This window comes from Dermacentor albipictus, chromosome 1, assembly GCF_038994185.2.
Source record: "Dermacentor albipictus isolate Rhodes 1998 colony chromosome 1, USDA_Dalb.pri_finalv2, whole genome shotgun sequence".
NCBI lineage: Eukaryota > Metazoa > Arthropoda > Arachnida > Ixodida > Ixodidae > Dermacentor > Dermacentor albipictus.
This window is the reverse complement of record NC_091821.1, coordinates 28,194,994-28,218,559: the sequence shown is the minus strand read 5'-3', so window position 1 is coordinate 28,218,559 and position 23,566 is coordinate 28,194,994. Positions and strand designations below refer to the sequence as shown.

Genomic DNA, 23,566 nt, shown 5'->3' with positions numbered 1-23,566 from the left:
TGCGTCGCCATCGATCTGTACAAGTCCTACATTGTCGCCTTTGAACGTTGTCGACCTTACTGTGGACGGCCTCCCTACCGTTGCACTAATTGATACTGGAGCAGCCGTGTCTGTCCTAAACGAACGCCTCTCTCGCGCCTTACGAAAAGTTACGATGCCACTTTCTGGGTTTTCTCTTTGCACAGCAAGCACCCAGCCAGTGCAGCCTTCAGCAGCATGCACAGCTAGAGTTGTTATTCAGGGCGTTCTCTATATTGTGGAGTTTGTGGTTCTTCAGTCCTGCTCTCACGACGTGATACTTGGGTGGGACTTTCTTTCGCGAAATAATGCCGTCATCAACTGTGCACGTGCTGAAGTCGAATTATCGCCTCTGTATGACGTACCCCTCGTCGGCGCCACATCTCTTCCCGCTAAGCTAGTCCTTCGGGAAGACATCGCAATACCGCCGTACTCGTCTGCCGTTGTTCCCGTCTTCTGTGGCGCTGTCTCTGGAGGCACTGTCCTCTTCACTCCTTCGGAACTCTTCATAACCCGCAAAGATGTTCCCCTCCCTTTCGCCACGCTTGACATTTCAGCCGGTCTCAGCGCCATCGTTGTCTGCAATCCGCTTCCTACAGCCCTGACGGCTCTTTGCGGTGAAGCACTTGGCCACGTTCAGCCTCTTGAAGACATGTTTATAACCGACGTGCCGGATGCTTCGTATACAGAGCTCACTAACTTCTGTGCACTTTCCACTTCTGCTCCGCCATCACCTGACTTTTTCACACCTTTCATTGCCGATGACCTTACTTCCGAGCAGTGCTCCCAGCTTCTTCATCTGCTTGCCCAGTTCCGTTCTTCTTTTGATGTCGCTCAGCCTACTCTGGGTCGCACGTCAACCGTCAGCCACCACATCGACACTGGCTCCAACGCGCCATTGCGGCAGCGCCCGTACCGCGTATCCGCCAAGGAACGTCAGGTGATCAGTGAGCACGTGGACGACATGCTTCAGCGCGGCGTCATTCGACCTTCCAATAGCCTGTGGGCATCACCGGTGGTTCTCGTCACAAAAAAAGATGGTTCTATTCGGTTCTGCGTCGATTATCACCATCTTAATAAAATAACGCGAAAAGACGTCTACCCTCTACGACGCATTGACGACGCTCTGGACAGCTTGCAAGGTGCTGAATTTTTTTCTTCGTTGGATTTATGTTCGGGCTACTGGCAGGTCCCGATGTCAGCAGTTGATCGCCCTAAAACTGCATTCATTACTCCGGATGGTTTATACGAATTTAATGCGATGCCATTTTGCCTATGCAATGCGCCTACAATGTTTGAACGAATGATGGACAATATCTTGCGCAGTCTCAAATGGAGCACGTGTTTGTGCTACCTCGACGACATCGTTGTGTTCGCCCCTGATTTCAGCACGCATCTTCTTCGCCTTAGACAAGTGTTGACGTGCTTGACCAATGCAGGCCTGCAACTGAACCTGAAAAAGTGCCAGTTCGCCGTGTGCAAGCTCATGATTCTAGGTCACGTCATATCACAAGACGGCATTTGCCCCGACCCATCAAAACTTCGCGTTGTGACAGTTTCCGAAACCTAAGACACTCAAAGGACTCCGCGCCTTCATCGGCCTCTGTTCTTACTTCAGACGCTTTGTTCGCAATTTTGCCTCAATTATATCACCTTCGACACAACTCTTAAGTGGCGCTAATGACCTTGTCTCCTGGTCTCCTGCTTGCGACACCGCGTTCGTGACCTTACGCCGTCTCCTGATGTCTCCGCCTATACTGCGACACTACGACCCCACTGCCCCAACTGAAGTGCATACCGATGCCAGTGGTGTTGGCCTTGGTGCTGTCCTTGCGCAGTGCAAGCCTGGCTACTCCGAGTACGTCGTTGCTTACGGCAGTCGTGCGCTGACCAAAGCGGAACGCAATTACAGCATCACAGAAAAAGAATGCTTGGCCATCGTTTGGGCACTCGGGAAGTTTCACCCTTATTTATATGGCAGGCCTTTCCATGTCATTACTGACCATCACGCCCTTTGTTGGTTATCCTCTTTAAAAGACCCGTCTGGACACCTTGCCCGCTGGGCTCTGCGCATTCAAGAATACGATATACAAGTCATCTACCGCTCAAGTCGCAAGCACACTGACACACTGACACCGACGCTCTCTCCCGCTCTCCGCTGCCAGCCGACACGGCCTCCTTCTCCACCATTGAGGCGGTATCCTCGGTCGCCATCGCCACCTGCGCATCACAACAGCGCAAAGATCCTTGGGTGGCCTCTCTTCTGGATCTCCTTTTTGGCTCGCCTGCATCTTCCATCTCCCGCTCCCTGCGTCGCCAGACTGCCCACTTTGCTGTCCGGGATAACCTCTTGTATCGACGCAACTACCAGCCCGATGGTCGCAAGTGGCTTCTGGTTATCCCTAAGACTGACTCTGCGTTCCGACATGTGAGCGTCTTTCCATACTGACCCACAATGTGCACATGCAGGCATTTTGAAGACGTATGACCGCCTGCGGCAACGTTGCTACTGGCAAGAAATGTTTACTTTTAAGTTTGTCCGCTCGTGCCCGCAATGCCTACCCCGCAAATCTCCGCCTCATCCAGCCCACGGTTTATTACAGCCGCTTCCGTGCCCTGCTCGTGCCTTCAACCGTGTGGGAATTGACCTGTATGGGCCGCTACCGCTAACACCCGCTGTCAAACGATGGATTATTGTCGCAGTTTATCACCTTACACGCTATGCTGAAACCGCTGCTCTACCTGCAGCGACCGCCAGTGACGTTGCATCCTTTCTGCTCCATCGTTTCATTCTTCGTCATGGCCCACCTCAGGAGCTGCTGAGTGATAGAGGCCATATGTTGTTGTCGCAAGTGGTTAAAGCACTGCTTGCTCAATGCCGCATAGTTCACCGGACCACCATGGCGTACCATCCTCAAACTAACAGGCTTACGGAGCGTTTCAATCGCACCCTAGGTGATATGCTCGCCACGTACGTTTCATCGGAGCATACAAACTGGGACATCATCCTCCCATTTGTCACATACGCATATAATACAGCTACACAAAGTACTACAGGATTTTCTCCATACTTTCTTCTCTACGGTCGCGATCCTTCCCATACCATCGATACGGTTTTGCCTTATACACCAGATGCGTCAGAGTGTGCTCCCGTTTCAGCCGTCGCTCGATACGCCGAGGAATGCCGTCAATTAGCCCGAAAGTTCACCTCCGCCGACCAACAACGACAAAAAGCCAATCGTGATGGCAACGCTACGAATCCGAACTTCGCTCCCGGCACACTTGTCTTGCTGTCCGTGCCTGCTACCACGCCTGGACTTTCGACAAAACTTCTCTCGCAGTATGATGGACCATACCGCATCGTCGAACGCACCTCTCCGGTCAACTATGTCATAGAGCCGCTTACACCGACATCCGACAAGCGCCGCCGTGGACGAGATGTTCACGTTCACCGCCTGAAACAATTCTATGACCCGCTCGTCTCCATGTCGTAAGTCGCCAGGATGGCTCCGCTTTTGCACTGGGGGTAATTGTAATGAAGAAGGGCACAAGGACAAGGCCAGCCAGATCGTCAGTTCCGTGCCTGCAGTGGAACCAGTGGGCAGCCGGATCGCCAGTGCTTAGCACGAGCGTGAGCCGTTCGGGCAACCAGCTGTTCCTGCTCTGCGTGACCTTCCTTCTCGATTACGAACAGAAGCTACCAACTGAACTGTTCAAAGTAGGTATTTGGCAGCAGCAGATGCTCGACTATTTCACGAAAGCTGTGGTGGGACAAGGTGCGCCCAGAGACCTTCGCAAATCTCTACAGGGGCCCCCTTTCGAGATGAGAACCCATATAAACAACCAAGCACTGGGTCGTGGTACATCTCTAGTACCCATTAGATAAACCGGTGGGTTTCCGGCAGCACCAGGATTTGAACACAGAACCTCCCACATATGAAGCGGGCACCCTACCATTTTACCATACCCTAATGCTTGCTTGAGATCACGGTACATGTTTACCCTTTCCCCACCCTCCTTGGGTGAAGGAATCGTCAGCTCATATTTCTACGAGCACTCCAAGCTGCCACATGCCCTGCGACCTCCACAAGTCATTTACCAAAGTAACAAATGGTGTAGCAGTGTTTCCTGATGATGACGATATGTGGTTTTTAATGGCGCAAAGAGCGCCAGTAGTAGTGTTTCCTGCATGCCGTGTCCAGGCACTTTGACGGCGTTTTTGCCACTAAAGTTTTCTTGTGGATGACGCTTGCAAGTAACTTTACCTTGGCTGAAATTTTTATAGACTTTTGCTAGATTTACAAGCCATACAGGCTCCAAGTACATGTTTTTAATAGGCGAAAAATTTGTTATATCGAAACGATGTCATGAAATTACTTCATTAAATTGCAAAAATAAATATGCAGTTTTCAATGGAACTAAGATCGGGAAGTGAAACTAGCTTGCTATATCCCAAATTTCGTTAAATTGAGGTTCGACATATCAAGATACAACTATATGCACATAACAAATATTGTTATATACTGGACGCACTTTCATGTCAAATGCTACTTCATTATAACAAGGTTTCACTGTACAAGGTGTCCCGCATAACTTGAGCCAAGAATTTAAATATGAAAGGCGCGTCCGAAGCGAATTGAACTGAACGCATATTATCTGCAATAGCCTATAGTAACTCAGACATTTTTTTTGTTTTCCCCATAAATCACTAATTAATTAAGTTTTATTAACCAACTCTTTAATTATTGGCCGAGGTCCCCAAGTATGACACGCAGATTTGTAGAGCACCTTCAGACACCAACAATCGAGTTGTTTCCTTTCTGTCTCTAGTAGTCCTTTTTTTTAGGTTGCAAAGAAAGCCAGCGAAATATGAAAAAAGCCACGTGGCAGAGCGCTTGCGCAGTGGGATTGTGCTGCTCTCGAGCATACGTTTGGTGAACAAGGTCGGCTCCTGTCGGATGATGGCGAAAGTGCATGCTTCTGGCCAAGCCCTGCTAATGAGAAAAAATGTCCTGCCGCTTCACCATCGCCAGTCACGATGCAGCCGACCTTGTTTACCGAACGCACGCTTGAAAGAAGCACGATACCACTGCGTAAGCACTCAGTCACGTGGCTTTTTTCATATTTCGTGGGATTTCTTTGCAACCTGGAAAAAAGGACTACGTGAGACGCATAGCAAGGGAAAAAATTCTATTGGTGGTTTCTGAAGGTGCTCTACAAATCTGCGTATCATACTTGGGGTCCTCAGCCAATAATTCAAAAGTTGGGTAATTGAACTTAACTAAATAGTGAGTTATGGGGAAAACAAAGAAGTGTCTGATTTACTATAGGCTATTGTGAATAGTATGCGTTCAGTTCAATTTGCTTCTGAAGCGCCTTTCATTTTGAAATTCTTGGCTCAAGTTATGTGGGACACCCCGTATAACTTGCAATGTCCTACTGTGCATTCTCACCACAATGTGGAAAATGATTAGGCATGAAAAAAATTGGCTGTCTGCTTGGCTATATGTCTATTACGACAAAGTTCATATATGTAGCCTGCAGACTTGAACCAGAGAGAAGCTATGTGAGGATGTCAAAAACTCCAGTGGAGGTGGTTACGAGTGCAATAACTTTTCCAGCTTTATTTGAACAAAGGAGAGAAGCATGCAGGCAGCCTCTGAACACATGAAAGGCAACGAGATAATGTGCAGTGACTGACAATGGTGGTGACAATGACAAGTCCACTCTAGCCTGCTCTAGAGTCATGGAGTGACAGCCATATATGCTGTATTGTGCCCATAACTTCAGACCAACATTGGTGCATCTATATGAGACTATTTGACCATGCTGTCTTTATGTCTTCAGATTTGGACAGTGAGCCACAAAGCACTGTAATCAAGCAACAAAGCAGCCAGCTTGTATGCTGCACCTTTCTGCAAGACTTCTGTCCACCCCTACCCCCTCCCCTCTTCCAAATGTCCCACTTCTCATTTAAAAAAAAAGGGGGTTCTTTAAATAAGCAGTTTTGCATGTCAAATGCACTTATGCCTTTTCTTTTTCAGAAAAGAAGATAAGAAATCTATTTAATTCAAGTACTTTTTGTCTCCAGATTTCAAATTTAAATAACGGAATCCTGAAAACTATGCAGTTTTACGTGCCAAAACTACAATTGATTATGAGGCACGTATAGTGGGGGACTCCAGATTATTTTTGGCCACCTGGGGTTCTTTACCGTGCACCTAATCTAATACAAGAGTATTTTTTTCCATTTCGCCCCTATCAAAATGCAACAGCCATGGCTGGGATTGAACCACGACTTGGAGCTCAGCAGCACAACGCAGCCTAAGCTACCGTGGCGGGTGTGGTTTGGTCAAATTGCTCTATCATAGCCCTATGGTACATAACATAAGTTTAACATGAAACCTTCTTCCATTCATTACCTCTATGAACAGAGAAAACATGGCAAATTAAAGGCAATACTCAAATCCTACAGCATCAGCAAACGATGTCACAAACTAAGTGAACTTAAATACTTTTCACATTTTAGTAAATACAAACTGCATCAAAAAGGGGAAGTTGCATATGTTTTAATAAAATTTCCTATTAAACAATAAGCCATAGTAAAAGATACTAAAAAATTGTAATACAGGCAGACACAAGGCAAATAAATCGCCATGGAAACTTTATGAATGAGATAAGAAAGTGGCATTAGTTTAGCAGTCTCAATGCGTCTGCAAAGGAGCAAATTCATGCCACGAAGAATGATAGGAAGAATGGGCCATAATGTCATGATTCTGTAGTCCTTTCACCAGTAGAGTCCCAAACTTTTCTTCTTTCACAAGATAGAACACAGAAAATACTTTCCAAGGAGCAAAAAGATGCGTAAGAATAGCAATAGCTTTACCAGAAGCACAAGTTAAGCACCCCAAAGGCCCTACAGAATGTGTTAAAGATATGTATATAAAATACCTAATATCTTACCAGTGCTGTGCAAAGGAGCAACATATTAATGAAACCTCAAGCAAAAATTTAGATTGACAGCTTGCTGTTCACTAATAGCAGCTATGAAACTTTCATTGATAATAAGCCACTGTAAGCCATAAAAGCTTTGACTACACCAGTCTTAATACTTGAGTATTCATACCTTTACAAAGTGCTTTGTGCAGCACCACATCAGTCTTGACTGAAAACTTAGATTCAAAGGAAATCATCCAACTGCAGCACCTCATCCTCAACGCCCCAACAGGGTCTGGGAAGACCTATTCGGCCCCACCCTCTGATGAAGGAACATTTAGTATCCTCTCCTCTATCAAAAATGGTGACACTTTCGGCAACCTCAAGTCCTTTGCTGTGCAAAGCATTTACTGGCACAACAACACAATGACAATGAGGGGGAAGGGGAAGGACAACCAAGACAGCACAACGCCGATGACAACTGCTGCATAACGAAAACAAGGATGACCGCATGACAACGAAGACATAACAACAAAGACAGTAGGTAATGATAACGCAAACTTTGTGACAACCACACGATGAAATCATGCCAACAGCGGCGGCAGCGCGATAACAATGGCACGACAATGATAGTGGTATGAGGACGACGTCAAACACAATAGCATGATGACAATACTTTATTAACTGACATCTAAGACAGTGATAACTGCTGTGCTGAAAGTCCCACTGTGAATGAATGAGCTTCACTTGGAGTTGAATTAGCTCATATCCCATACCCATATCCATTAGCTCATATCCCATATCCCATATTTAGCTAAATCTCTTTAGTTTTTTTCACTTTCTTCAGTTCTTTGATTACGCACACAAGTGAAGTTTCTATATGGACCTCTGCATTTTCCTGTAAGCAGCAGCAGCAGCAGCAGCTTCTAGCCTAGGAAGATATAAAAGGCGTTCTGCAAGTGCATCAAAACGCACCAGTTGACTAGCTTCCAAAGTCATGTGTAGGTCATTCACATCCAATTATCTGAAGCAGGGACCTGTCATGGCTACTGTACTACCTGGATAATAACCAGTCGTGGCAGTTTTCTAACTTTTGCTTTACTGTCACTTACTTAATTCACTTACTTTTTATCAACATGCTATTTGTGGTGCTCAGTGAAAGCAGTAGCCACAGCAGCTGGGCTTTGACTATGCTTTGACTTCGCACTGTCATTTGGGAATTTGGGATGAATAAACATCCCTGTTGCATGAAGCCATAGTGGCGTGTGCAAAGGTGCATGCAACCTTTTTTTTTTTACGTGCAATGATGCAGAAAACACCATGCAAGGCAGGCTTGTTACCACGGACAACAGTGTTTATGGCTGGTTGAGCCTTTTTTCCACACTGCATTTCAGTGCATGCCATTTTTTTTTACAAGAGAAGGTGTGCATTAGATTCAAGTAGGTACAGTACAGGCCATCCCAGATATATCCATCTCAAAGCGGATCCCGAAATAGTTGAATTTATCGATAATATGAAATATAAAATATGCCTACCCGAAGTTAGTATGAAAACTCCGCACATCTCGGACAATTTCCCAGGGACTGTGGAAAGTGGGAATTAACCAATTTGTTTCCCCAAGGCCATGTCGAATGCACAAAAATTTACTTATTTTCTGCACACAAATCTTGCATGTTACTCACACTGCAAAATGGCCTTTGATACCCTAGTCACACTGGGTAATTTTAAGTGCAACCGAGCCATATTGGGATTGAATTCCAAGTTCTTGATTGGTTCATTTGCACAAGCTGCAGAACGAAGTCAATCATGGTTTGAAAATTCAATCCCAATCAGGCTCAATTACAATCGAAAGAGTCCCATGTGATCACAACGCAAACCTTAAAAGCACGTGTCACTCAGCCAAAATATTGTGGTGGTCCTCACGCAAGTTGAAGTGTTTGCTGCCCAGTTTTATTCAGTATAATGTAGACATGTACACTGTGAGGAAGCAAATCAGCATGTATGGCTAGGCAATGTGCAGCCATTGGTGCACTTGTACTGCAAATCACACATGAGTGAGCCCCTATGTGTTCGTTACAACAGCATCAAAAGTGGTTTCAACGCCCAGTCATCATAAGTAGGCAACAGGATGACCAAGTAAACACTGTTAGATTAGAAAGTGGCTTTCAGTTTACAGAGCATCATAGTTCATTCCCACTCACCCGTAACCCTGTGAGCATGAATGAAACACATTCAGCATACTGTAGACCCACAAATTGCACAGCGATGAGTCTTTAGTGTTGCTGCAATAGTCGTCTTTCTTTAATTTATGAATGCAGCATGCAGTGGTTTTGTTATCCAAACTGATGTAATAATATTAATAATAATAATATTTGGGGTTTTACGTGCCAAAACCACTTTCTGATTATGAGGCACGCCGTAGTGGAGGACTCCGGAAATTTTGACCACCTGGGGTTCTTTAACGTGCACCTAAATCTAAGCACACGGGTGTTTTCGCATTTCGCCCCCATCGAAATGCGGCCGCCGTGGCCGGGATTCGATCCCGCGACCTCGTGCTCAGCAGCCCAAATCCAAACTGATGTAAATATGCCCAAGTTGGAGTTGAGCTTCAATTTGTTTTGGACGCTTTCGAAATTCTAAAATGCCATTCACAGAAACCCCTGGCCAGTGCTGACTTCTTCAGTTCAGTATCCCATGACCAGAGCCACTCATTGAAAAGATCAAAGGTCATCCACACTTTATTGTGGAACATGTAACAAAACAGGAGGCCTTTCACATTCTTGATGCCATGCTGCAATCTACCCTTGCTTATAACGAACTAACGAACGATAACAAGACAAGCACTAGCTCATTTTTCCTTCATGCCATATACAGCCCTTCAGATACAACGTATTGTTTGATAGCATCTGCCAAAACAGTGCCATTTCACCGGCACTGAATATTTCCGCCAGCGCAAAAAGTGATCACATTCCCATTTGGAGAAGCATACTTACAGGAGTGCAGCACGGTGCAGTGTTTAATATATCAAATGTGGTGGTGACGGCAAGTTTGATACATGCGTAGTACAGCACTATACTTTAGCATGGGATTTTCAAGGGGATGTCACGACTGTTCGATACAGACAATGATTAGATAATGTTACAGGGATGTTGGGAGTATAGAAAATTGTATTTACAATATATATACAAAATGAGTCAGCATAGTTAAGATGGCTGACCACCAACAACACGCAGCAGCCAGCACCCCGCGATCTTCTTCTTCCTCTCTTCTTTCATCTTTCCGTAACAAGACCCCTGGGTGGTGAAGCGCCATCTCGGCGCATGGTAGGCAAAGAATTGCGAGCGAAGTATGGCTTCAGCAGCAAAACGTAGACGTTAAGAGACACTGGACTTGAAGTTGCATCAACTGTAGTGGTGCAATCTCGTAATTTACGTTGTTAACTTGACATACAACTTTATAAGCCCTGCGTAGCTAGAGAGAAGCTTCTGGGAGAGGCCAAGCCGACAACATGGTGACCAAAGGAGCACCCAAGCACCTGGCGCGAACTTAGCATCGCGATGGAACCAGTCATAACGTTCTTTTTGTACATGCTGCGAGGCTAATAAACGAGATCGGGCGACTTGACGTGCCATGTGAGCGCGATCGATGGCTTCACGAGCATACCCAGTTGCAACACATGGCACAGAAGGAAGGATGCTGTCAAACGGCAATGTGGGGTCACGACCATACAAAAGATAAAAGGGTGAATATCCTGTGGTGTCATGTCGGGACGAGTTATAAGTGAACGTCATCTAGGCCAGCATGGCATCCCAGTCGCAGTGATCGTTGAGACATACATAGACAGCATCTCTGTGATTGTTCAGCTGAGACGTTCCGTAAGACTGTTTGTTTGTGGGTGGTAGGCGGCTGACAGCTTGTGCTCAGTGGCACAAGAGCGGAGGAGGTCGTCGACAACTCGAGACAAGAATGAGCGGCCGCGGTCTGTAAGTAACTGTCGAGGTGCACCGTGGTGCAGAATGACGTCGTGGTGGAGAATGACGTCGTGGAGGAGAAAATCTGCAATGTCTGTTGTGCAACTAGTCGGCAATGACTTTGTTATCGCATGGCATGTCGCAAAATCAGTAGCAACGGCAATCCAATTATCCCCTCTAGTCGTCGTCGAAAAAGGGCCAAGCAGGTCAAGGCCTACACGGAAGAACAGTTCAGAGGGAACTTCAATTGGATGGAGTCGTCCAACAGGTGGCAGGGGAGGTTTCTTCCAGCACTGACACAATTTGCAAGTGGTGACATAACGACGCACAGAGCGGTAGAGACCCAGCCAGAAGAAACGGCGCCGTACGCGGTCGTATGTACGCAAAACGCCAAAGTGTCCCGCCATCGGTGCATCGTGAAGTTGTTCGAGAGCCACGGATTGCAGATTACGAGGAAGGACAAGGAGCAACTCAGGGACGTCAGGGTTGATATTGTGGCGGTAGAGGATGCCGTCGTGCAGAACGAACATGCGGCATGTGGCGTCAGTGCTGCCAGATTGCACTCCGGCGATGATGGACTGTAAAGATTCGTCAGGTTGTTGTTCAGCGCACATGTCGGTCATGTCAGTAAAAGCCATCATGCAGGTCACCGAATCATGGGCAGCAGGATCAGGGGGATCCACGGGGTGACGAGAAAGGCAGTCAGCGTCCTTGTGCAGACGTCCAGACTTATAGTTGACAACAAACAAAAATTCCTGGGCCGCAAAGACCAGCAACCAAGCCGGCCTGTCAGGTCCCAGAGAGAAGACAGCCAGCAGAGTGTGTGGTGGTCTGTAACGACCGAAAAAATGCGGCCGTACAAATATGGCCGAAACTTGGGTGATGGAGTAATTTCTCTCAACAGGTGCCAGCAGGCAGCTGGTGTAAGCTATCAAGCAATCGGTACCATTCTGCTGTTGGGCGAGAACAGCGGCGATGCCGTGGCTGGTTGCGTCAGTGTGGACTTCGGTCGGTGCAGATGGATCAAAGTGGGCAAGTCTGGGAGGGGTGGTCAGAAACCCGATGAGAGCGGCGAACACGTGAGCCTGCTTTGGGCCCCATGAGAACAGCTTGCTCTTCTTTAGAAGATCTGTCAAAGGCCAAGCAACATCGGTGAAGTTTTTGGCGAAACGGCCAAAGTAAGAACACAGGCCGACGAAGCAGCGCACGTCAGAAGCAGAACATGGCACAGGGAAACTGCGTACAGCGCGAACTTTTTCTGGATCTGGTTGGACACCGGATGCGTCAACGAGGTGTCCCAACACGGTAATCTGATGGCACCCGAATTGACACTTCATGGAGTTCAGTTGGAGGCCAGCTTTTCGGAAGACCGCAAGAATGGCAGCAAGTCAGGTAAGGTGGCTGCTGAATGTGGGAGAAAAAACAATAACGTCGTCAAGGTAACAGAGACAGGTGGTCAATTTGTGGCCTCGCAGAAGAGAGTCCATAATACGTTGAAATGTCGCAGGAGCATTGCATAGGCCAAAGGGCATGACTTTAAACCGATATAAGCCATCCGGCGTGATGAAGGCCGTCTTCTCGCAGTACATTTCATCAACTGAAATCTGCCAGTAGCCGGATCAAAGATCGATTGACGAGAAGTATTTAGCTCCGTGCAAGCAGTCCAAGGCGTCATCGATGCGTAGTAGTGGGTAGACGTCTTTTTGCGTGATCTTGTTTAAGTGGCGATAATTGACACAAAAACGCCAGGTACCATCTTTCTTCTTCACAAGGACGACAGGCGAAGCCCAAGGACTGGCTGATGGCACGATGACCCCTTTGCGGAGCATTTTGTCCCCTTCTGATTGGATGACTCAATGTTCAGCATGCGATACATGATGGGGACTCTGACGAATAGGATTCGGGTCTCCAATGTTTATACGGTGCTGAACAACAGATGTTTGGCCTAAAGGCCTGTCGCCGAAATCAAAGATGTGACTGTACGATTCAAGCAGGAGACATATGCCCGTGGCCTGTGCAGAGGTGAGGTCAGGTGCAATCATTTTCGCAAAGTTATCTGGTAAGGAACCCGAGCTGTGGGCTGCAATTGGCGCTAATAAACCACTCTCGGCATTCAGACTCTCAATGTCAAATTCGGAACCACTAGAAACACTGGCCAAAACATGCCAGCCAGAATCACTTGAGGGCACAGGCTGAAATTCAGAAGCGGTAGAACGATGTCGCTATTAGTAATCGTGACCAGCGTATGCGGAACAGCAACGTTCCGGTTCAAAAGCAAGTCGATGATGGGGCAAAGCACACATTCACCGTCAGGAACCTGTGGCTGGGCGGTCAAAGTGATGTAAGTAACTGCCTCGGGTAACAGACGCACATCATGAAGCGAGCACAAATGTGTTGGGGCGGTGCTCGGAGCATCGGCGAGTTGAGGCAGTTCTAACTGAAGAACGCCGGTCGCCCAGTCGATGAGAGCAGAATGAATAGATAAAAAGACCAATCCAACAATAACGTTGTGAGGGTAGTTGTCGATCATGGCAAAGAGAGCAGAAGTAGGGCAGCCGGCTATACTTAAACGTGCAGTACACATTCCAAGAACAACCAGCACGTCGCCGTCGGCCACACCAAGTACTCAGGCAGCCGCTGGGGTGAGGACCTTTTTTTAACATCTACGTAGGCTAGCACTCATCACACATACGTGGGCTCCAGTGTCAACGAGTGCTTGAACAGGTTTGCCGTCTATTTTAACGTCAATTACGCATCTTGTGGGCACAGACAGAGGATTTGCTGCAGTAGTCGGCAATGCAGCACCACCTCCGAGGGCTGCATTACCTAGTTTTCCGAAAGGGTGCGGCCGAAAGCCACAGGGGACCAAAGGCTACGTGTTTGCGGTGAACGAGAGTGATGTCCGCACGGCGATGGTGAGCGGCTGTACCACGTGTTCCTAGCAGAGTTGTCGGCGCTGTTAGACTCGGCCATGGGCGTAACATTGTGGGCATTTATCAAAACGGCTCAGCTTGGTCGGCGTGCGAGGTGTTGGGGGTCACGAGTTGCGACAGTATCGGGCGGCATGACCAATGCAGTGACAGCTGAAACATATCGGCTCGTCGTCCGCAGTTCTCCACTCAGTCGGGTTGCAATATAGCGGAGAGAAGCGTCAGGGTGGAGTGAAAATTGCAGAAGGGAGTTTGTTAGCTCTGGGATTGGAGACAACACACACAGAATGTAAACCAATGTTTTCAATTTCCTGGCGAACAATGGCTTGTACAAGGGGAACTGAAGATGTGGTAGCATCAGGGCTAAGCGAACAGAAATCTGCGAGCGCCATCATATCTAGTTCACATCCAACGATTTACACCACGTCCTCTGATGGTGACACATGCTGCTGTGCGTGTTGATCTTCACACGTCAACGGTGCGGCAGTATTGGGAAGTCTGGCGAATGGTTGCAAGACGCGTCGGCTTTTGGCCTGCTCGAATTGTTGGCACTCTTTAATGATTGCATCAACTGTAGAGCAGCTTTTGCACATGAGCAGATTAAACGCATCATCAGCAATGCCCTTAAGCACGTGCCCGACCGTCTTAGCTTTTCTCATGTCGTGATCAACTTTATGACAAAGTGCCAGCATGTCCTGGATGTATGAGGCATAGGACTCTGTGGGGGATTGGGCACGGGAGGCCAGTTCCTGCTTTGCAGCAATTTTACGGCCGGCTCGTTTGCCAAACAACTGTCAATTTCTTTTTGCATTGGTCCAAGCTGGTTAGCTCTGCTTCGTGGTTTTTGTACCACACCTTTGCCGTGCCTCTTAGGTAGAACAACATGTTAGCTAGCATAAGCGTAGGGGTCCATCTGTTGATTCCACTCACACGTTCGTACATGGCCACCCACTATTCAACGTCGGTGCCATCGGTCCCGCAGAGTTCCAGGATTGTTGGATTGCACAAAAACAACCGAAAGTGACAGCGACGTAGCATGCGACGGTGACGTAGGAGGCAGCAACGAGGTTGATCTCGAGTGCTCACCGTCATTCATGGTGCGGATGGTGATGCGACGTCCACTGCGGAGCTCTGTTTCCAGCCGTGGTACCCCGCACCTCTCGCCAATATGTTAAGGGGATGTTGGGAGTACAGAAGATTGTATTTACAATATATATACAAAATGAGTCAGCGCAGTTAAGATGGCTGACCACTAACAACATGCAGCAGCCAGCGTCCCGCCATCTTCTTCTTCCTCTTTTCTTTCATCCTTCCGTAACAATGTATCCGGGTTAGGTATATTCAAAATCAATTGTAGTTGACTGCATTGCAGTGCCCCTCAGAATACCATTGCATTACTTACAAGAAGAAAGGGGGTTAACCGAGGGGCCTGATTTTTATTAATCATATCATGAGAAGCCAAAAAACAAAGACTCCAAGGAAAAGATAGGGGAAATTACTTGTACTTACTAACTGAATTAAAGAAATGATAAATTAATGGCAATGAAATTGGATGAAAAAACAACTTGCCGCAGGTGGGGAACGATCCCACGTCTTCGCATTACGCATTTCTCCAGGAGGTGAGCATGTTGACCAGGGGCAAAATCCCAAGGGGGGCACATCTGGTGTTGCATCGCACGCACGCGAAGCGTTGCATTGCACGCGTAATGCGAAGATGTGGGATCGTTCCCCACCTGCGGCAAGTTGTTTTTCAATCCACTTTCATTGCCATTAATTTATCATTTAATTCAATTAGAAAGTACAAGTAATTTTTCCTATGTTTTCCATGGTGTCTTTGTTTGTTGGCTTCTCATGATTATACTACTCAGTAGCTTAGAGATGCAATATATTTGCCTTTAGCCCACTTGATGCAGCAGAGATTTCATGACTCAAGATATGCACAATTTTTTTTAGAGAACCAAAAAGCACAAGGCTACTTTTGAGCCTAATACACTCAACATGAGTACACACAAACTTAAACCCTGTGCACTGCCAAATGGACTTATGCAGGCTGCAAGAACCAAACCAAGTAGTGTTGGTAGTGGGCTAGTACGCAGGTGAGCATATGTAAGGGGGAAGATAAAAAGCTGGAGGCATTATACTCACGAAGGCACAAGGGGTGCCTGGAAACCGGCACTGATAGGCCTGGGTGGGGCTGCCGGGGGTGGCCTGCCCGCTGCATCGGGCCGCGATGGGATCACTGGGGCTGGCCGGCTGGCCGCCGCTGGGACTGGGGGGGGTGCCCGGGAAGATCCCACATTCCTCCGGGGACCCCCCGGGGAGGGAGGGGCCGGCCTGCACATCAGCGACTTGTCACGATCATGATGCTCCACCTAAACTGCCACATCCACTCCTAAAGAATTTTCGTATCTCCAGGAAGTCATGTCCCCTCCCCCCCCCCCCCCCCCCTCATACACACACACTTGCACATAGTAGTCATGTGACTGGTGATTCAGCCTTGCTACACAACTGAAAGAGAATCCAAATGTTTGACCATCGTTACCGATAAACAATAATTTAGGCCCAGAGCAGACACCATCAAAATCAATGACTTCACAGCGAGCTGGTAAGGGAACTTGAAGGCTGTGTCACAATCCATCTTATTTTTTTATGTTTTTTTAGCTTACCAAGCCAGAAAAGTGGCAACAGTAGCTTTGTTGGTATTGTAGAAGCGGGATTTATCAATACAGCTTAACTCAATTTGCTCTAGTTTTCTTTTTAGTAAACCTTTAATAGGTTAATGTTCTCTCCAATAGAGAAGGATTTCATTTTCTCTTAAACTATACAACACCAGATGTGCCCCCAGGGTGTCTACTAAGTTGACATTTACAAATTCCCCGAGTTTTCCAGGTTTTCCCTGAGTGCCTTTGAAAAATTCCCTGAGTGACACAAAACTTTGTTTTACGTCAAGACGGGCTGACACTGTGTCGTCCGATGCTGTCACTCTCTAGTGAGCATGCTAAGAAATGACTTAATCCAGTTTGAATAGTAAAGAGCATCATTTATTTTATATTTTAAAATATGCGTAGTGAGGGGTTAGTAAAATGCACAGCGAATAAGACAACTGTGAAAAAAAAAAGTTAAAACTCATTGCAAATCGAGTGGAACATTCTCAAATATGAATAAAAATTAGATGCATACATAAACGAATGTTTTCGAATATCCTCTTCAGTCACGAATTATGATCAACTGTCGATACACATGTGTGAAACATAGCTGGTGCTTGAGACTCCACTGAAAGTAAATCAAGGTGATAGAATGACTTGAGCATTTTATGCCGAGTCATAGAGTAACTAAATATTTGAATATTGTAAAGTCAGTCATGCAACGCTTCTTCATAAAAAAGCATTAAATCTCTCGCTTGAACTACATGCACAAGTTATTCATTAGCCTCAAGCATTTCAAGAAAAAAAAAATATTTCAAGGTTGCTACCGACATGCCCTACATCAAGTGTCACGTAAAACATGGGATTGCCTTCACCAAAGTGATACTCTGTAATGATACATATCACTCAGAAGCAAAATGGAAGTTATTTAGGTCAACAGAACGTTCAATTTGCCGTAAGCTGTTCATGCTCTATTCCTTGCTACCACTGCACAGAAATGGCAAAAATAGGTCGCTTCTACAAATGTGCAGGCTGTGACTGAAGGTGATATGAGCTACTTTTATCAATTTATAGCAAGCTCATTGGTGTGAGGCCCGAAATTTGTCACAAATGAGATTCTCAACAGCTGGTGTGTCAACCTCAACTCTCCTGACATACTCTCAGCTCGCGCACAACACCTCAGTGTTGCATTTCACTGCTTTAGCGAGTTTATTTTGGTTTGGATGAGGAACACCTGCATTCCAGGGTCAGCCAACACTTTGTTTTTTGAGCTCAAGGTCCTTGAAAAAAAGCGGCGGCAGGCTTCCTTCCCTGTTCATTCCTCAATGCGTAGGTCCTTTCTGTTCTCGTCCTCCTTCTAGCGCGCTTTCGCCCCACGGACCATTAGAAGCATCCTCTTCGTCAGCTGTACAGTCAACGTCCGATTTTTCGGACTCCCTAAGAGCCGCGAAAACGTCCGTAAAATGGGGCAGTCCGTAAAAATGAATGCGTGTCTTTTACTGCAATTGAAGGCTCAAATCGCCACAGGCACATCCGAAAAGGCCAACCATCATGCTTATTAGGCACATCGGTGCCACTACTGTGACAGGAGATGGTGGATGGATGTGTGTATAATTGAGGAATAGATACTGTGTCCTGTGACAATTGCCCCTTCCCCTACTTGTTATGCTTCACCGCGTAACACTTTTGTATTGAGGCAAAGCTGACTTTTGGGAACCGGCATTATGCAGCGTGCCGTACTTTCAGAGCTTCGAAGCCAATCGCGAGGACCACAAAGACGGAGTCAGTGCCACTGCTTACAGCGGCGAATTCTTTCAATGAAAAACACGGTGCCGAATGGGAAGAAGCTTTATAACGAACGTTGAAGCAGCCAGGCCTAGCGTTTGCAACGGTGGCGAGGTAATCAAAACAGCAGCAATCGTGACTGTGATTAATGCCGTTTCAGATCTGCGATCACGGCAAAAAGTCTGGAAAATCGGACAGCGAACGGCTCTTGTGTCAGAAATTTCAGACGTTCTTAGACATTGATTCTATAGGGTACGTGATAGTGCCGCGGAGCCGTCGGACGTTCGGAAAATTGGCCACTGACTGTAAACTCCTCCAGCCGACGACACGGCGTCAAAAGACGATTCATTACGATCCCTCTCTGTTAGGCGAGCCAGCATTAGGACGACTTTCGTTCCCTTTCAATAAAATTACAGCTAATTTTCCCTGATAGAAGCACAAATTTCCTGAGTTTTCCCTGAGTATTTCCAGACTTCAAAATCCTTGAGAATTCCCGGTTTTCCCGGTTGGTAGACACTCTGCCCCCCTTGAGATTTTGCCCATAGTCGACATGCTCACCTCCTGGAGAAAGTCAGAATAATGATGAATGAAATTTAAAAGGTTACCGTAAAGTAAGAATGCACAGAGTCGGAGATTAAGCTTCAAAGCACACATGACAAGTATAGTGCCTGCTAGCTGTGCTCACCGTGGAGAATCAGGGGGTTGCATTTTGAGCCAGTCATCCTTGACAGGCGGTGGTGTTGGCTGATAAGATGTCTGCATGGATACGTCGCCAATGATACGCAGAGCTTCTTTGCAGGCATGGTACATGCGTAGCATCTCATCTCGCTTCTGTGCCTCTTCAGGACTCTCTTCCATGAGCTGCGTCTGCACAACACATGCCAATGCTGTCAATCTCCACAGGGACCAAAAAAGCCAGAAACGTCAGACTGCCCAGAACACTGCATGTATAGCACCTGTAATTAGCAAGCTAACATGTCAGGTTAGCTATGCAGAGCAAGTGAAGCAATAAACTTCTGCACTTTCTGTGACAGCTAAATAATTTGAATTCTGGGGTTTAACATGCTGAAATCACAATATGATTATAGGGCAAGCTTTAGTGGGAGACTCCAGATTAATTTTGACCGCCTGGGGTTCGTTAACACGCACCTAAATCGAAGTACATGGGTGTCTGCATTTCGCCCCCATCAAACTGCGGACTTCTTGGGAGAGCTGAAATTGCAGTTAGAAGTAGAAAAACAAGCTCTTAGACAGATGTACATTCACATACTCCCTCATACTTTCCATTTGTAGTAAATACCCCAAAAGTCTCATGCTCTTTGCTGCTTTCTGCACTTTTGTGTGAATATTGTCCCCTCCTGCCATTCCATTTCGCTCAGTCACGCCCTTTTCTCTTTCTCCATCCTGTAGTGAAGCGCCTTCCTTCACTTTCTAGTATAATCACTGTCTTTTGCATGTTTTGCTACAATACACATGGGAAATTCTGCAATCTGGCTTTCCCTAAAATCCACTATTAAGTCACCGAGAAAGCTTGGGCAGAGCTTGAAGTGAGAAGCAAGCATTAACTCAACAATAATAGTTACAATACAAAATTTTTACACATTATGGCCAAGCGTTCAAAGTTCTCAAAAAAGAAAATGTGTACATAGGATCAACATATCTAACTGGCTATGACAAAATTGCCAATTCGAACAAGCTGAGACCAAGTGAAACTCACAGAAACCAACTGGGAATTTTACTACAAAAAAGGTCTTGTAGCCACATCTCTGGTATAAATGTGATTTCGGCCATACACCCTAAGCAACCGCTGGAGAAGTGCCATTTTGGCCTGAAAGGCGAACTGTAATGAAATTTTCCTTTGGCTAAAATTGGCATTCAGCGAGTAGTAGTATCTACTATTGAAGGAGTTCTGGCAAAGCTGCAGCACTGGTATGTAATTTTCTAAGAAGCCTTTAAATGGCACACGCAGATGACACGTGCACCCGGCACTTAGTGGAAATGATGTCAGTCCCAGCACGTCACCTCTCCGAGATTTTTCAGAACGCCGTAGGCAACCGTGGGCAGTGCCTAATCTCGGAGGCCATGCCAAGGAGTTGTGCATTCCGAGTCATGCGTCACTTCTGGCAAGCAGTAACTTTCTTTTGAAGTTTCGATATGAAAAACATCTAATTCTGCAAACCTTTCCCAACACATCCACTCTCATTTCAAACGTAACATTTTGCACAGAGGCAGCTTTATATTTACGCTATCTGAAACTAGGCTTTTTACACGATCCGAAATTGCATTGCAGTCAAACTAACTGAGCCACCGGCACAATGTACAGCCTGCTGCCCACTTGCCCAGCTCGTGTTATACCATGTACCACATACACAAACAATGCCTGAGCAGCAAGCCCCTCCTACCCTTGCCTTGGCATTTTTCTCCTGCAGTGTACAAGGAGTACCGAGCAAATGTCACCCGGTAAATTTATATTTGGTGCTCTTGGATATCTAACACTCAATAATAATAATAATATATGGGGTTTTACGTGCCAAAACCACTTTCTGATTATGAGGCACGCCGTAGTGGGGGACTCCGGAAATTTTGACCACCTGGGGTTCGTTAACGTGCACCTAAATCTAAGTACACAGGTGTTTTCGCATTTCGCCCCCATCGAAATGCGGCCGCCATGGCCAGGATTCGATCCCACGACCTTCTAACACTCAATGCACCTCATCCCATACCACAAAGAGCGAGGTGGTGCCCTGACCTAGCTCACTATAGCCATAGCCACATGCAGCTGAACGGACTTCCTGGGCACTTTCACACAGACCAGGCCTTCCAAAGAATGCTGTAGTTGTTGGCCGTCCCTGCCTTTTGTACATATCAGGAAATAATTCCCTTCATTGACTGAAGTCCTGTAATCATCTCTATGCCTTGATGGTGAGTCAACGCACACATAAAGCACCCCTTTTATGCATGGCAAAGTGAGGACGAGCTATGTGTCTCACTTCAGAGCCTCAAGCTGGTAGTGGGCATCTTAGCCCGAAACTGCAACTTCAGGAGGGGTGCGCTCACACCGTTTTGCCAGACTTTGAGTGTGAGGAAGGCTTTATAGCTATGTAAAGCACCCACTTTCGTAGTGTATACAGGAAATATTAGGAAATCCCTCACATTCAATTTTACATGCAGCACATTCATTTGATAGCGAAGTATCGTCTCTTGCAATAACACTAGAAAAGAACTTCACTCATTAAATGTTTCACACTAATAAGCAGTGGAATAATGCAGTCAAACCTCAAAATAACAAATCCCTGCTTAACGAAGTAAAAAAATTGTCTCCCTATCTCCCCTTCATTCAAAATCATGCTTTCTCAATTTGGCACTATACATCCACACTACAACTTAAATGCCTCCATACATCACACATGTACAGTCGCGGACAGAATATTATGGACCATGAAATCTAAGAAAAAGCTGAATATCTCCGCAACATCACAACGCAATCTGGTTTTTGCATTTTGGACCTCGACTAGAATATGCTAACAATGTTGTCGTGGGCAGTTTTACTGGTTACTGCTACAGGCTGCTCGGGAATTGAACGTTTTCGGAGATCCCGTGGTCCATTTTATTCTGTCCGCGACTGTACATACACAGCTTCAGATAGAAGCAAACCAACAGGCTGATGCAGAGTTCATCAGTTATCCACACAAAAAAAAATCAAGCAAAATCAACCTGCCAACCACATCACTACTTCTGCAGTGCCTTAACTATATGTACTCTACTCACACTCACAAGGCTATCAGAGATGTGCGTTTTTCTGTGAGCTGGCAATGATAGCAGAGCCTACTGCATCTGCTTAAGATGAAGCTTTAGCTTGGGCCCAACTCTGACGTAGCCTATTCAAATACATGTAAAACGCAAAAACGCTTTTCTGAGATTACCCTTGGACCAATTTTAATGAAATTTGTTGCATATGAGAGATAAAGGTAAATTCTAGTGACTGTTGGAAGCGGGATTTCGATTTAGGCCCTGAATTTTGTAAAAAGAATTTTCAAAAATTTGAAAGTTCAAGAGAATACAAGAACAAAGTTTACAAATGCATCAAGAACAGATATTGCGGTTCTGCAAACGGCATCCATTAGATCATTCAAAGCGGACAAATTTGATATGTTAATTTATATCTTACGTGAATTTGTTACGTTGCGCACAAGGGTTTTGCAAAAGCTGTATTTCCATATTACTAAATTTTTTTAGGATTTATGTGTAACATATTAATTTTGTCCACTTTAGATGTACTATTAGATGCAATTCATAGACTTGTGATGTCATTTTTTATTGCCGAGTTAGAGTTGTAAACTTGATAATTTCGTTTTCTTGAAATGTTTGATTTTTGTCAATTTTTAATAAAAAATTGACGACTTAAACCAAAGAGCTAGTTATTAAGTTTTTCTTTTAAATGCAATAAACCTCGTCAAATTTGGTGCAGTGGTTGTCGAGAAAAACGAATTCTCCTTTTACGTGTATTTATATAGGAACACCCGAGCTAAAGCTTCCTCTTAAGCAACTTTCGTGAGTGGCAGAATGGGGGTAGTGCTTTAAGGGCACTGTAATCAATGTGCACCATGTTTTCAGTAATTTTAGACCAGAGCAGGCATTTCCAGATTTTTGCAATATTGGGCTCAGTATTTGATACTTCATACTATAGAGTAAAGAATTATTCAAAATTGTGCTACCAGAATACTAGCGAGTACACTGAACAAGCTGCAAGCTTCCTAGCCCTTTGATTTCCTTCTTGGCAGGGTCAAGAACTTTTCAACATGTTTGCACACTTGCCAACCCAAGACTAAGCTCTACAGAAAAGAAAATGCAGATGAAATGTATATACATAGTATGGCACTAAGCAGTACTAAAATGTAAAAATGCTGGCACTATATAATGCGGAACAATGTTATAGTTGAAAATTCTAAGAGTAAATTATTCCTTACCTGATCACCTGAAGCATAAAGTGCTGCTAGTAGTTCTGAATAGATGAATTCTTTAGTCTGCACAAGAACACAAAAGCACAAGCTTAAGTAAACTGTCTTTCAGGCCCACTATACCATGTATATTACCCGGCAAACATTTCACACATAAAAATACCATTCATTACAGAAAAGTGAAGAACCAAGCTCCATAAAGAATATTTAAAAATATTGTAATACCCTCCGCCAGAATAAATAAAAACAACACTTGAAAACAAGTCAATGTCTTAACTTTACTCTTTACAACCAATTATTGAAAGCTCGACACTTGACCCACA

At 45.7% G+C, this 23,566-nt stretch overlaps 1 protein-coding gene across 7 annotated transcripts in view; it reads right to left on the bottom strand.

Annotated features, from left to right (window-relative positions):
• Positions 1-23,566, bottom strand: part of shi (dynamin-1 shibire) — a 110,556-nt gene that overhangs the window by 14,824 nt on the left and 72,166 nt on the right. For all 7 annotated transcript variants that reach the window (XM_070539769.1, XM_065437190.2, XM_065437191.2 and 4 more), the window contains 3 exons: positions 23,253-23,309; positions 18,971-19,152; positions 16,001-16,189 (listed from right to left, as the gene is read on the bottom strand). In XM_070539769.1, coding sequence (XP_070395870.1) covers positions 16,001-16,189; positions 18,971-19,152; positions 23,253-23,309 — 428 coding nt within the window. The remainder of the gene's footprint in view (positions 1-16,000; positions 16,190-18,970; positions 19,153-23,252; positions 23,310-23,566) is intronic.